The sequence below is a fragment of the Erpetoichthys calabaricus genome, chromosome 12, assembly GCF_900747795.2.
Source record: "Erpetoichthys calabaricus chromosome 12, fErpCal1.3, whole genome shotgun sequence".
NCBI classification, from domain to species: Eukaryota; Metazoa; Chordata; class Cladistia; order Polypteriformes; family Polypteridae; genus Erpetoichthys; species Erpetoichthys calabaricus.
In genome coordinates, this window is record NC_041405.2 from 93,742,011 (window position 1) to 93,758,066 (window position 16,056).

The following is a 16,056-nucleotide window of genomic DNA, read 5'->3' on the forward strand; positions in this document are numbered from 1 at the left end:
GTCTTTAAGACAACTGCTCAATCTTAGGAGTCATTTTCTTACGTTAATTTCCAGCATTTCAAAAGTTCTCCTGTGTTTCATATGCCTCTGTTGTTTTTGACATTCAGCCTTTTTTTTGTAGATCTTTCACTTTCCCCATATTAACTTTTTTACTGTATGATTTTGTCTCCTTATTCTGCAGCTTACTGTCTCCATTTATAGTCTAAATTTATAAAAGTAAATAAGCAGGAATGCAAAAATGTACAACTTAGCGACAGGTAAAAAGAAATGTATACTGTGGATTCAGAACGTATTCAAACCCCTTCACTTTTGTCACATTTTTTCCTTCATCAAGTAACAATAGGCCAGAATGACAAAGCAAAAATGGGATTTTAGACATTTTTGTAAATTTAACATAAACATAAAAAGCTGAAGTATCCCAATGACACAAGCATTCGGACATTTTACTCAGTACTTAGTAGAAGCACCTTTGGCAGCAATTTTGGCTTGAAGTCTTCCTACGTAAGAAGCAATAACCCCAAACACATCTGGATATGGGGATTTTCTGACATTCTTCTCAAGCTCTGGCAGGTTGGATGGAGACCATCAGTGGGCAGCTATTTTAGGTCTCTCTCCAGAGGTGTTTGATGGGGTGTAAGTCCAGGTTCTGGCTGGGCCACTCAAAAACATTCACAGAGTTGTCCCTGTTGCCTTTGCTTTGTGCGTAGGGTCATTGCCCTGTTTGAAGGTAAATGTTCAGTCCAGTGTGAAGTCCAAACCACTCTGCTGCAGGTTTCATTAAGGATATATCTGTACTTTGTTCCATTCAGTTTTCCCTCAACCCTGTCTAGTGTCCTTGCCCCTGCAGCTGATAAACAACCCCGTGACACAATGCTGCCACCATTATGCTTCACTGTTGGAATGATATTGCACAAGTGGTGAGTGTTGCCTGGTTTCCTACAGATGTGATGCTAAGCTTGGTTTTATTAGACCAGAAAATGTTGTTCCTCACAGTCTGAAAATCCTTTAGGCACCATTTTATAAACTCCAAGCAGCTTTCCATGCTTCTTTTTATTGAGGAGGAGCTTCTGTCTGGCCAGTCACTCATAAAGCCAAGATTAGTGGCCAGGCATCCAGCTCTAGGAAGAGTTGTGGTTGTTCCAAACTTGTTCTATTTAAGAACTACAAAGGTAATTGTACTCTTGGAAATCTTTTGTGCTTCAGGTATTGTTTTGTGTCTTTTCCTAGATTTGTGCCTTGACACAGTCCTGGCTTTAAGCTCCGCAGGCAATTCCTTCGATCTCATGTCTCGGCTTTTGCTCGGATACAAAAATAATAATCATAAATCCAAAGAAAAGAGTGTCAAGATGACAATAAACAAATGTAGGTTTGCACAAAAGAATATCAAAATGACTGTAAGCTAAATGGAGTTTTCAACAGAGATAGATATAAATGATTACACTTACATGAAAATAAATATATGTAACAACATTCAAAATAGACATTTAACCATCATTGTTTTTCATTATTTAGTTGCAGAGCAGTTTGTCCATTATATTGAGACTTTCACACTGTCATAGTAGAATTAAAAAGTCTGAAATCAAATCAACCACCAGGGCCATGTAGCATTTACCCAAGAACACATGGGGAAAGTAATTCTGCTAAACTGAAAACTATCAAATATGTAATTATATAAAAAATCAACCAGGCTGACCCTGTTATGAATAAAAAAGTGGGAAAAATTATTAAAGAAAAGATTGAGGACATAGTGTGTTAGGGAACAGTGAGTTTAAGTGGTGGACATCTACAATTAGTATTCTATTAGGGAGTTAAGGGGTATATGCAATATTTATGCTTTTTAACAAGAAACACTTTTAGAGTCCAGTGATCAGACTAAAAGAAGTGAAAATTCAAGGTGCCGTGGATGCAAAATTGACTTAAGCACAGAAAGCAACCTAAAATGGTGCAAAAGTGGGGTACCACAGAGATCAATGCTGGAGCAGCTGTTTTTTTAAATTTATCTTCTTCTTCTTCTTCTTTCGGCTGCTCCCGTTAGAGGTTGCCACAGCGGATCATCTTCTTCCATATCGTCCTGTCCTCTGCATCTTGCTCTGTTAGACCCATCACCTGCATGTCCTTTCTCACCACATCCATAAACCTTCTCTTAGGCCAGTGGTTCTCAAACTGTGGGGTCAGGCCCCCCTAGGGGGGCACGAAGATGTGAAAAAAAGAAAACAAGAATCGAAAATATGAAAAATACATCTATTGAAACCAAAACAAATTAACTTAAACAACATTCTGATACTAGAAAAATAAATATAGAGTTAGATCAATGTCGATAAAAGTTAGGTAGGTATAATAAAATATGCATCTATGAAATATCATTAATTACAAAAGAACAAATTGGTATTAGTGGGCTCCTTTCAAAAAAACATTAGGGGGGCGCGATTAAAACTGTTATGAAAACTCGGGTCACAAATACTTAAAGGTTGAGAAACGCTGTCTTAGGCCTTCCTCTTTTCCTCTTCCCTGGCAGCTCTATCCTTAGCATCCTTCTCCCAATATACCCAGCATCTCTCCTCTGCACATGTCCAAACCAATGCAATCTCGCCTCTCTGACTTTGTCTCCCAACCATCCAACTTGAGCTGACCCTCTAATGTACTAATTTCTAATCCTATCCATCCTCGTCACACCCAGTCCAAATCTTAGCATCTTTAACTCTGCTACCTCCAGCTCTGTCTCCTGCTTTCTAGTCAGTGCCACCGTCTCCAACCCATATAACATAGCTGGTCTCACTACCGTCCTGTAGACCTTCCCTTTCACTCTTGCTGATACCAATCTGTCACAAATCACTCATGACACTCTTCTCCACCCATTCCACCCTGCCTGCACTCTCTTTTTCACCTCTCTTCCACAATCCCCATTACTCTGTTCTGTTGATCCCAAGTATTTATACTCATCCACCTTTGTCAACTCTACTCCTTGCATCCTCACCATTCCACTGACCTCCCTCTCATTTACACGCATGAATTCTGCCTTGTTCCTACTGACCTTCATTCCTCTCCTCTCTAGAGCATATCTCCACTTTTTTAAAATTTATATAAGGTTTAAATTAACTTCGCAGATGACGACAGGCTACAATTGCTGAAATTATGTCAACTCTTCTGTCAAGAAAGTCACTAACAATGGACCTGGATAAATTTGGGCTGACATGTGGAATATAAAGTTTTGAATGTCTTGTTCATAGAAAGTAAAAATATTAGATATAATTACACATTGAGGAAATGAAACGTGAAAAGTCTTAGAAGTTATAGTGAAGTCAACAATGTCCAACTCTAAACAGTGTACTGAAGTAATTAAGATGATTAGTACAATTTTGGGTTCCATAGAACACTGTGTAAAGTATGATTCATGGAGGATATTCTTGAGGAGTATAATAGGCTTGTGAGAAGTCATCTAAAATACTGTGTAAAGTGTTGGTCTCCATATCACAAAGAAGATATAGCAGTAGTAGAAACAATTCTAAACAAACTGAAGGGTTCGTTTAGAATTAGAAACAATTTTTAACGAACTGAAGGGTATGATCTGTGAAGAAACAACCAAAGGATTTGAATCTTTAGCAAATGGAGATTAAGAATAATGAAAAATTTTTAAATTATGATGGTAGTATGAAGCCATCTTTTACTTTAAAATTAACTCTTTAAATATGACACGTAATACAGATGGAAGATGGTTAGAGGAACTTTCACACAAACAGTATGCTTTTTTTCCCTCTCCAAATAGAGAACCATACATATAAATGATGGAATCATTTCATTACTGTAGAAGATTGTGATTTATGAAACTTTAAACTTCAATCTGATAATACTTTGCTGACGCTAGAGGATTTATGAACTATTCTGGACTGTGTTGTATGTTCTCTTTTATTTTTATACATTCCTTTCTGGACAAGCAGCCAGGAGGTGTTGTCACCACTAGTGATCCCTACTAGGTCTGAGTGTCTTTTTGTATATAAAGCTAAAATACACTGCCTGCTATATAGGATGCTGGGCAAAGATTGCATGCTTCCACCCAGGTAGCCTTTCCCTGCCTCTTGCCCTTCCAGGAACACAGCATACGTAAAGGCCTGTGCCCCTGCTGGCTCATGTGTGCATCCACTGCCACATGCAGGACTTCTCCCTGCCTCCAGCGTGTCTCTCCCTCTGTCTTCTAGGCTTTCTGTGGAACTTCTTTAAACCTTGTGCCATCTAGATGGGGTTTTTGCTCCTATTAACCACTTTCAATTCTGGTTCCACCTCACAGTACTTTTTTTAATTTCAACTTCAGTATAAAGAATTAATGTAAACTTCAGATTAATTAGCAACTGTTAAGAGTTGACTATTCCATACATCCATTTGAATTTGCTTTACCCAATACAGGGTCATTGAGAATCAGAGGCTGTGTGAGAGCATTTGATAAAAGTGACAAGAACTTAAGTCCACCACGGGGCACATTCACACACACGTCACATTTAGTCACACTGAGCCAACCCAAAGATTCAGCAGAAGACATTCGTGAGTACATGGAGGATATTCAAACTCTACCTAGATAGTTGCGTCAACCTGAAGACTACAATCCTTTCAATAACAATCAATGTTGCTCATGTGTATTAGTTGTTTTTAGTTTATTAATCTGTTTCTCATTTATTTATTTTGGTAGACAACTTCAGGAGAGAATATGCGTGACTTTGCCAAGACTTTGAAAAACAAATTTCGGTCCAAGCAGTATTTCAGCAAGCACCCTCAGAGAGGCTACCTTCCCGTACAATCTGTTCTGGAGGCTGAAAGCACCGAAACGTGAGTTGTACCCGCAGGCCTCTGGTCTTGGGAGGGATGAAGGGTTTTCAGTTCCACAGCTTCAAACCCATGGATACATCAGAATTCCCAGCTTACACTGCATTAGAAATCACATTTAGAATAAGCTGTATGTATATCTTTTTTAAACGTAATCTGTCCAGATGGATCCATTTCAGATATCACCTAAAGAGAGCATGGAGAACAACCCATGTCTGAACATCTTTCTGATGTGAAGATTAATCAAAGGCCAAAGGACCACATGAAGAACTATCAAATGGCAATAGCAGGTTGCCAGGATAGATATTTTAAATGAAAGTAAAAATGTTTTAACAGGTCTATATGCTCAAGCCATGCTGAATTCCAAAATGCAAAGAATTTATGAAAAATGAAATGAAAAATATATAGCTTGGTGTGTTTGCTCAGAACCTCTTTTATACTTGTCTTCAAATTTTAGTCCTTAATTCCAAGTGTTGTATAATATTTGTATTGGTTTTCTAATCCTGGAAACAAAAAAAGGAAATTAAAAAAAAGCAAATTGGATTGAATTAATGAGATGTTTTTTTCCTTAGGCATCATTATTTTTTGTTACTTTTCTTGATTCTAATTTGCTGTTTTAAATTTCTTTACAATTGACAGGGACTGACGCCATTAAGGCTTGCTATTAGTATTTATTTTATGTATCTGATTTTAATCTATCCAATCATACAGCAAAAACAGGAGTAGATGAGTATTTGTGGTTTATAAATTATCTTTTGTTAATTAATCTATGGTTTAGATATCAAGGTCAGTGTTATTTGTAACATTTACATTTTAAATATATTTATTTAGTAGAGGTTTTTGTCCAAAGCATATAAAAGAGGTCAACATAATTGGATAAACAGTCTGTGTGTACTGTTTGGGACCAAGTGCTACAGGACAAGGGTACAAAATTGATCATCACAAGTCAACAGCACTAACCAAAATCCAAGCAGGTTACATTACTTTGGGTACAAGAACCTATTAAAGCCATTGTCAACTGGACAGAAATTCACCAGAAAAGAGAGACTTGAAATGCATCTTAAACACATTGAGAAATTCAGCAGTTCGAATGGAGGTGTGCAGCTCGTTCCATCAGCTAGGAGCTACATATGAACAGAGTCTGTGTTGGGATTCATCAGCAGAGCTGAGTGGGCAAAAAAGAGTGTAGGACTTGTAAAAAGAACACAATGAACAAGTTAAAGTTTGGGGATCCACCCCATTCAGTTGAAGACTTTGCAGTAAAATAACAAAAGGTCTTTACAGTCTGGAGCTCAAAACAGAACTGAGGGTACATGAGAAATGGCAGCGAAATATAGTCAGTAAACCGAAAGTGACATAATGGAGAATGCTGGGATCTGGAAATTACATCAGGAGGAGGTGGGAACTTAAGGCCCAAACGAGGAAATAAAGGTGGTTGGCATCTGAGGACCGGAAGTTTCTTTAGGTTGCGGGTTCATCGGCTGGTCTGTAGGGAGAGAGGAGAAAGAGTTAAAGGGCAGCACCAACTCCTGGTCTGGCAGGAACATACATTGTCTCTGAATCGCACGTGTATGACAGACTTCACAACTATCTCCTGTCACAAACTCGACTCATAGTCATGGAAAGGTCTGGGGCAGCCACCCATATAATTGATTTCCTGGCTGCAAAGTTGAACAAGTAAATACAGCACTGCTGTGCACAAAACTGAGTCCAAAACAGAACTGAGGGAATAGGGAAAAGGTGGAAGCTTTTAAAGGGGAAGACAGGAAGTGAGGTCATAGGGGTCTGGCTCATGAAGGTCTTCAGTCATTGGTTTGAGCCCGGACGTGACATCACAGGGGCCGGAGGCAGCAAGGTCTTCTTCCATAGGCTCGGACCCGGAAGTGATGTCAAGAGTGTCAGGTGGAATCTCCCGTGAATGATCTACAGGAAAGGGAGAAAAAGAGTCAGTGCGCTCTGCCACATCCCGGTATGACTCAGAACTGCCCTTACTCAAGCTCTTTAGCTGCCCCCCATGCGCACGTGTGTGACACTCCATATACGTTGGTGTTGACCCACTGGCCACCATGTAGGTGAGCAACAAGGATATGAACTTAGTGTGTGGTGCTACATGGAGCTAATGAAGTGATTTGAAAAGAGGAGTGACACATGGCCATCTCGGCTGGTTGAACACTGCATTTTGAATTTTAACTTTCTGTATAAAGGGTTTATTGATGTGAATTGACAGTCCTGCATCCATGATTGAAAAAACTTTAAAATTAGATTATAATTTTTAATTCTTCATTTGCTTATACAGAAAAGAACAAGTAACAGAGGGTGTCTTTCTGCATTATCCAAAGAGAGATTCCAGGATTTTGTGAACTTAATGGAGATTAAATTAAAGCAAATATGTGGATTGGGCACATCACACAGAGAGCTTTAGGTTGTTCGAGACAGCAAATGCTTATCACTGAATACTGAGGGGTTATAGAGAAACAAACATGAGCAGACGCATATAGAGTGCATTGTGCAATATTATATATTTCATTACACTATACATATTCTAGAAACCTTTAGTGGAGTATACATTTGTAATACAGTATATGAATAGTTGAGATTCAAAATAAACATTGATACTGCTTCCATATATGCTTCTTTTCCTCTGTTTCAGCCCCAGCTCTTCACCCAAGCTTCCCCATGCTGACACGCACTCCAGAATTGAGCATTTTGCTAGCAGGTGAGAAATTTAAGGCTTTCTTTTAAAGATTTTAGTAACTTTTTCATATTAGCGAAAATGACTAAAGCTACAGGGAAGAGATCAGTCTTTTATTAATCAAATCACAGATGTAGTTAAAAGAGGTCTGCCTGCACTGCATCTGAGATCAGTCAATGTGCCGTTAATCAGAAGCTGGATTGGTGATCATTAATTTTCTTAATCTGATTGTACTAAAGTGGATAGAAAATCATTGAGGGCACACACATACCATCTGCAAATTAAATTACTTCAATAGCAAACAACTGATTGCTTCCACTTTTAAACAAAATAAAGACCAACAAAATACAAATTATTTAATTTGTGTAAGTGTGTGGTGAAATGTAATTAAATCTGGCTTCTCTTGTTTTTTTCTGCACCCTTATACGCTAGGGACATGAAGGTGGAGAGTTTAACAGTCACATTTATCCACCAGTGATAATGCAGAGATCATTTCACTTTGATACAGTATATTGTAAATACAAATTTCCAGGCCAAAACAGGTTGCCTACAGTAGATGAGTGGCACAAGGGGAAAGAGTTTAAGAACATTTTAGAGTGGGTAGTTAGAGCAGCAGGAGTTTATGAGCAAGATACAAGTATCGAGCATTGAAAAAGACAAATAGCAATTCGAGGGTTGAGGACCCCCCCCCCCCCCCCCCCCCCCCTTCCCCAAAAAAAGAATTCATTGTACCCAGTGGTGGTAGTCTATTTTAATTGGACACATGGGAGATCAACAAGGCCGGTATTACAGTATGACCACAGTTGCCACTTGAAGGGGAATTGACCACAGTCAGATCATGTTGACCTCAGCAAACTTGTGTTGCCTAATGGAACAGCAAAAATGCCTTTTGGCTATGCTCCTTAGTAATATGAATAAATGATTCACTTTCATAAGGAATGCATGAAGCCAGGTGATCACCCTGGTATATTGCAGGTCATGGTCACTGTAACAATGTAACTGTGGAGAAATTCTGGCAGCAAAGTTTCCATTAAAGCTCTCACACCTAATTGAAGAGTTTTGGGAGGCCTAGAGGGACAACAAGCCATCACACTTCTATCAATGCTTTCTATAATGTGAAACAAAACTCCCCTAATCTCAAAATGCCTCACACTATGCATTGATGCTTTGATGAAGTGAGATTCCGTCCACAATGCCAATTACCTCTTCTGCTGACAGCTCATCATTGACATCTGCGTGAGAAATGGTGCCACTGTCAGTCAGTCTAAACTGGTGTAAACTGGCATCAGGTCATCTTCAGACATGGGTCAAGTGTCAGCCTCAGGACTGATGACCACTGAATTTGCATGCAATGAAAATGTGTACAACAGTGCAGTCCAGAGATATGTCTTGAATAGCATACTGCCAAAATAGCAAGTGTCAGTTTATGTTACTTCCTCCTTCTGTTGCCTGTTATACTGTAACCTTCCATGGACCGAATCCCCAGTTCCAGGGGGAGACTAAAAGACATAACTGGATTCTTCTGAGACTGTAAAGTTGATATCCTTCATTGTCTATAACAGGACATGTGTAGGATTAATGGATGCCAAATGCAGTCTGTCCCACAGTTTCTGTAGCAAAGATTTCTATTTTAAAGGTTTTTTTTTTAAATATGTCTATTTTAAAGAAATAAATTGCTGTATGAATAAAGGGTTAAATGCAAAGGCAATTTTATATCTAAATGTAAGCCTAACTTAAATCTATATAATTAAAGAAAAGTGCATAAATTAGGAAGTTTTAAACAATCCCTATTATATATTAATGAATTCTTTTCTTTTCTTAATAACTAGATTAAGACAGAGTAGTGGAACTAATAGATCACAAGTTGAACATCACATCAAGAGAGTCGTTAAAGTCCATGAACAAAAAACGCTAGCTGGGAGTGCTAAGTGATTGGAGAATATTGGCTGGCCCATTTCAAGAGCACAGTCATTTAGGTTTTGTTTTTTATTTAACAAACATTTTTATTAAAGTATTTGTTTACATTGACTCACCCCAGAAAGATGCTGAATTAATATTAAATAATGATTAAACCAAAATATTCCTCCAATGTCTTAGAAACACAAGTTCACGACATGTAGAATTGTCAGGACTTTACCATAAAAATTGAAATAACTCAGAATGTCACCTAGACAAGTCAATTCAAGTCATGTTGGGGAGCATGCACTGGTACAGTACATTGCCGCACCCATTACATGACGAAACAACTCGGGATCCTGGTTGACAACCCCCCAGGCAGACATGCGGTCCAGTCCCACCCTCCAGAAATGACCCTTTATCTGCTGCAGCCAGGTGTTACATGGGCGACTATTTGGCCTGGTCCAGCCACTCAGTTCCCCAACAATGAGGATCTTACGAGCCGGATCGCCCTCGGGGAAACACGCCACATGGACGTAAAGTGCTGTAGCTGACGCTCTCTCATGATGCAGGTAATGTGCCTCATTCAGGACTCCATGAGCAACTACTCATTTGACACAAAGTCAAACCAACCATACCCAAGGATTCTCTGAAGAGACACAGAACCAAAGGAGTCCAGTCTTCGTCTCAGGTCACTGGATAGCGTCCATGTCTCGCAACCATATAGCAAATTTACCCTTAACCAGTTTCCAAGTTCTGTACTATTAACTATAAAACCTCATAATTCATGTATAGTGGAACCTCAGTTCACGAACGTTTCGGTACACGTACAACTCGGTTTACGACCAAAAAGTTCGCCAAACTTTTGCCTCGGTTCACGACCACACACTCAGTATATGAACAAACCAGTTTCCCTTTCGGTTTGTGTGCGTCGATGATTTCCGCACGTGTTGCATTGTTCTTGGTCAGACATGCGTGCTTGCACGTGCGTGCGTGCTTTCGCTGTGAACTCTTTGTGCTCTATTTCATTTCCCTTCCGGTTCGTAAGCGCCAATTACTGTATTTAAGTACGTGTTCAGCCTCTCCCTGTTCATTGTTCTCAGTCAGATGTGCGTGCTTTACCTGTGAACTCTTTGTGCTCTACAGTATTTTGTGTGCTTTTGCAGTTAACCATGGCTTCTAAGCAAGTGAAGAGTGGTGAGAATTATAGAGACTTAATTTTGAGAAGTGTTGCAATGTTACTTTTCTCTTTTTTCAAATGTTCATTTTTTTCCCTGTGCTTAAAACTCATTTAAAAAGAGTGTTTACAGTGATCGGGTTGTAATGCTATTAGCGTGAACTCCTGCAATGTTACTGTCTTGGTTGGCTTTTAAATAAAGTTTGGATTTGTTCAAATGTTCCTTTTTTCCCCGTGTGCTTAAAACTCATTTAAAAAGAGTGTTTACAGCGATCGGGTTTTAATGCTATTAGCGTGAACTCCTGTAATGTTACTTTCTTGGTTGGCTTTTAAATAAAGTTCAGATTTTTTCAAATGTTCCTTTTTTTCCCCCTGTGCTTAAAACTCATTTTAAAAAAAGTGTTTATACAGCGATCGGATTGTAAGGCTGTAGCGCGAACTGCTGCAATGTTACAGAGAGAGAGAGGGGGGCTCACATGCTGCTGAGAGGAGGGGGGGGCTCGCGTGCTGCTGGGAGTGAGAGAGAGCGTGTGCTGCTGAGAGAGAGCGAGCCTGCGCGTGCAGCTGAGCAGGGAGCCTGGGTGTTTGTGTCAGTGTTATTCAATGTTTTTACATTAGTTTACTATTACACTGTGCATTCTATGTTGTAATTAACTATATTTGTGCTTAAAAATCTTTAAAAAATATATTTACATACAGTTCGTATGATCTGGAACGGATTAACTGTATTTACATACAATCCTATGGGGGAAATTGCTTCGGTTCACGACCAAATCGGTTTACGACCAGAGGTTTGGAATGAATTATGGTCGTGAACTGAGGTTCCACTGTACTCTTATTTAATTACTCGTTTAAGTTAAGTTTGAATTGTTCTTCTAGTTTCTCACCTTCTGTAGCCTTTGACGTTATGAAGGAGACACAATGCTTGACTGGATGTGCCACAAGATACCATGCAGCACCAGCATGTCTTCACACCACAGTACATACTGTACATTCTGCACAAGCCACTGAGGACCTCCCCTATGGGTAGTACTGTTCTGAGCTCAATAAATGATTTTCTCCTTCTTTTGGAATAATTCCTTAACCACGTTTCATCTTTTCTCTTTGTCAGTTTTCATGTAAACTGAACAACTGCTTCTGGGTACAACTGCTTTTTCTATCATACTGTATATCAATGGTCTCGGTGCTATGCAGTACATCTCACCCATTAATCTGTACCACTGAACAGAAATAGTCTGGGCTTGACGTATTTGTGCCATGTTTCTGAAATGTAGGTGTAGTAGCTGTCTGTGTGAAGTCTGAAGAGCTCCTGAGTGAATATTTTATCTTTCCATATGAGGCTGGGGAATTGTGTGCATATTTGCATTTTTCTTATGATTAATATTTGACTTATATCACGTACAAGTGGGATATTACAAGAAAAAAATCTTTAAAGTTTATAAATATGATTAATCAAAGACATGTTTTAAAAAATCATTCTCCACAAGAAAAGCTCAAAGACATTTTAATGATTCTTTTAGATGTCTATGTACTTTAAGTGTCCTGAAACATTGATTACAAATTTGACAAATAAATGCCTCATTTCTGTCTGATAATCACCTTCTTCCACTGGTGACAGAGTAAATGATACATCTTTCATGCTTAAATTGTGATCTCTAAGAAATGAGAGAGCAGAGACGTCTGAAAATAGAACAGAACATATGCAATTGCCATACAGCAGTGTAATTTTAGCCTACTTGGGAATTTACAAAAAGAAGAAAAATGCAAAGTCCTCTTGAACAAATGGTTGTATTATTACTGAAAAGTCAGAGTGGCTCTGAGTTTGCCCCTGCCTGAGGTAAACAATACTTATAAATGGAGTCCTGATGCTGAATTGATATGAAACATGGCTTAATGCAGAATCAGAAAAAAATCACTTCTGTACTTGCTGGCTTTACAGTAGTGCTTCCATACTGGGTTGTTTACTTATCTCTGTGCGTCCCTAAAAGATTTTCTAAATTCATACTCAAATTTACAGTCTATACAACTTCCCCTAAAAGTATTGTGTCAATTTTATATTGGCTTGGAGTAGTAAATAATTTAAATGTTATCTTCTTCTTCATTTGACTGCTCCCGTTAGAGGTTGCCACAGCGGATCGTCTTCTTCCATATCTTTCTGTCCTCTGCATCTTGCTCTGTTACATCCATCACCTGCATGTCCTCTCTCACCACATCCATAAACCTTCACTTAGGCCTTCCTCTTTTCCTCTTCCCTGGCAGCTCTATTCTTAGCATCCTTCTCCCAATATACCCAGCATCTCTCCTCTGCACATGTCCAAACCAATGCAATCTCGCCTCTCTGACTTTGTCTCCCAACCGTCCAACTTGAGCTGACCCTCTAATGTACTCATTTCTAATCCTGTCCATCCTTGTCACACGCAGTGCAAATCTTAGCATCTTTAACTCTACAACCTCCAGCTCTGCCTCCTGCTTTCTGGTCAGTGCCACCGTCTCCAATCCATATAACATAGCTGGTCTCACTACTGTCCTGTAGACCTTCCCTTTCACTCTTGCTGATACCCGTCTGTAGAGAATACAAATCCCTTGTTGGTACCCCCAGTTCAATTCAGTTATAGTAATTGAAAAAGTTTTATAAATGGATGGTTTCATCCTGAAGGTACAGTATTTACCATACTGTGTATACATTTAGTGGTCACAGTGAAGTTGGGGCACCGCATGCCAGCACGATAACTTCCATGTGCTGCGTTGCGTATTCTGGAATTGTGCAATAAACATGTGGCTCCATTGCTCTGTTTTCCTCTTAACCTAGAAATTGGGAAAACACATTTTGAGAATGGGCCAAGGTTATTTTAGTTCCATTCTGTGAAATTCATTCTTATTTCTATACAATGTTCACCTTCCATTTCATTTTCAGCATTTTGAGAATGGAGATGAGCCACCGTGTTTTTGTTAAAATCCTTTCTGTAATCTAATATCTTTATTTTGAAAAGCCAATGAGCAGGAGCACTTGATGAGGAAGCTGAAATATCAGTATTAAAATAAGCAAGTACAAGATGCCCCGTGTGCAATCACATTGTGCTGTGGTGTGTAGATGTGTGATATGCTTTACACTCGGCCCACTTGCTCGCCTTTACTTTTGGTCTCTTTAAATAGATCTCAATAAAGAAAGCAGAAATGCACAGAAAAGGGTGTGAGGATCTTTTGTATCATAGCTGACTGTTTTTGGGAATGTGTGTGTGTATTATGTAAATTAAGAACAATAAATCTCCATTTGTCACAGTTAACAAAAGTAACACTGCCTCTTACCAGTGTCAAGTTATGTCTTAAAAAACTCGGAGACGTTTACTGAAGAACTTAAAACAAATTCTTCTCTGCCTTCTACTGCATGGCTATGGAGCTCAATTATGAATGTGCAGTGTAAACGTGGTACAGTATACAGTAGTAAATGGTCATCGGCAAACAGCAGCTCTAGTGAGAGCAGACTCTCCAGTGGAGAAGAGCAGGGCAGCAAGCACACAAGGAGTCCAAGGCTGGCTTTATTGAAAGCGGGGAGGGGAATAAGGTAAGCCATCCGGCAGAGAAAGGAGGCTCAGTGCTGCCATTTTGAAGGATACTAAAACCAGAACTTTCACATTGCCTTGAAAATATTCTGCAAGGCATCCCTGTCTGTAAGTGCAGTACTCTTGTCTGGATGAGATATTGGGACAGTATACTGTAGCTATTAGCTAAACAGCCAAATTTGATGGAATGAATGGACTCCTCTTCAATAATGAAATTTCTTATGTTCTTCATCTATGGTGAATGTATGTAAAAAAGGGCTGGAGCTCCCTCTGTTACTGAATTGAACTTAACAGGTCATTAAATAATAGGAGGGATGAAATGTATGGACTACGTGGGTTCAGAAACTCAGTGGGTGGATGGCCTTCTTCTGTCAAACCCTAAGACATTTTAGTGCAGCTTCTCAAAGGCTAAACTGCCCCTTCCGTATGCCCGATGCAAAGTGAAATGAGGACCAGTGCCCAGTGTAATGCAAACAGAGTTACAAAAAGATTTAGCTGTTTATATAAAAGCGTGGATATCATCAGGGCATTCAGCAGGCAAAACTGATGTGAATATTTAAATTTGAGGAAGCAGCAAGAGTATCCTGTTTTTATTTTTATTGGTTGCAAACTGAATATATCGATGCGGATGTGAGAAATCTTTGTAAAAAAAGGACAAAATGAACATTGGCTGTAAGGCAAAATTGTGAGGCACTGAGTATTAGATTGTGTCAAGGATTTAGAGAAAAAAGAACTAAGCAATAAAATAATATGTGGAACCATCTATTTTCTGTCACTACAGGCTTGCTGAAATGGAAAATCAGAACTGCTCCTTCTTCACTGACAGCCTGTCGCCTGATGAAAGCTTGTGAGTTCCAAGAAAGTAGAAATACCCAGTATGAATAATGGCTTCGAATGCAAGGTCATTGTGGTGGCAGGGTGCAATGCAGTAGCTTTAGATATACACTGGCGCAGGCCTCTTGTAGGATCAGGAGATCAGGGGGTTCTGCTCACTACCAGCAAATGTAGTGACACTAATCTGATGATCACTGAAGCTACAGAAAGCTGACTCATATTTCCCCAAAGAAATTGCAGATCGGATTGACAGTCCCCAGATGGCTTATCTTTCTTTTCTGCCTTTACTACAGAGGGTTGAGTTGAAACCTCATGTGCACTTAGACCCAAACACCTCACGCTGTTCTCACATGAATGCACAAGAAGAAGCACATCTGCCCTCACAGGTCCAAGTGTTCAAGTTAACATGCCTTAGGAAACAGGCACGCCAAATTGCTGACACTGAACTAACCATAAAAGGGTGAGATTTCAAATATAAATGTAAATAAGAGTTCACTACAAGAGAAGAGGAGCAAGCAATCAAATATTCTGAATTGGATTAACTCCTGTGCCACACAAGGAATTGCGTAGAGTAGAAAGAATGAGAAGCAGGCTGAGAAAAGGTAGTTCACCATTTATTAATGACTTGCCCGCAATCAAAACACAAACTTTTATTTATTATGAGCAAACAGAATGAAATAGGAAGTATTATCAGGCTTAACAGAATATGCAACAGCATGAAAGGGGAACCAGGGTGGCACGGTGGCGCAGTGGTAGCACTGCTGCCTCACAGTAAGGAGGCCTGGGTTCACTTCCCGGGTCCTCCCTGCGTGGAGGGATTCCGGAAACCCGGGTTTCCGCTGGGTGCTCTGGTTTCCTCCCACAGTCCAAAGACATGCAGGTTAGGTGGATTGGCGATTCTAAATTGGCCCTAGTGTGTGTTGGTGTGTGGGTGTGCCTATGTGTGTGTGTCCTGCGGTGAGTTGGCGCCCTGCCCGGGATTGGTTCCTGCCTTGCGCCCTGTGTTGGCTGGGATTGGCTCCCGTGACCCTGTGTTTGGATTCAGCAGGTTGGAAAATGGATGGATAAAAGGGGAACCAAAAAAG

General features: G+C 39.6%; 1 protein-coding gene across 1 annotated transcript in view; it reads left to right on the top strand.

Moving 5' to 3' along the window:
* Positions 1-16,056, top strand: part of drp2 (dystrophin related protein 2) — a 481,386-nt gene that overhangs the window by 436,999 nt on the left and 28,331 nt on the right. The window contains exons 16-18 of the mRNA XM_051935078.1: positions 4,679-4,815; positions 7,463-7,528; positions 14,919-14,984. Of these exons, the coding sequence (XP_051791038.1) occupies positions 4,679-4,815; positions 7,463-7,528; positions 14,919-14,984 (269 nt within the window). The remainder of the gene's footprint in view (positions 1-4,678; positions 4,816-7,462; positions 7,529-14,918; positions 14,985-16,056) is intronic.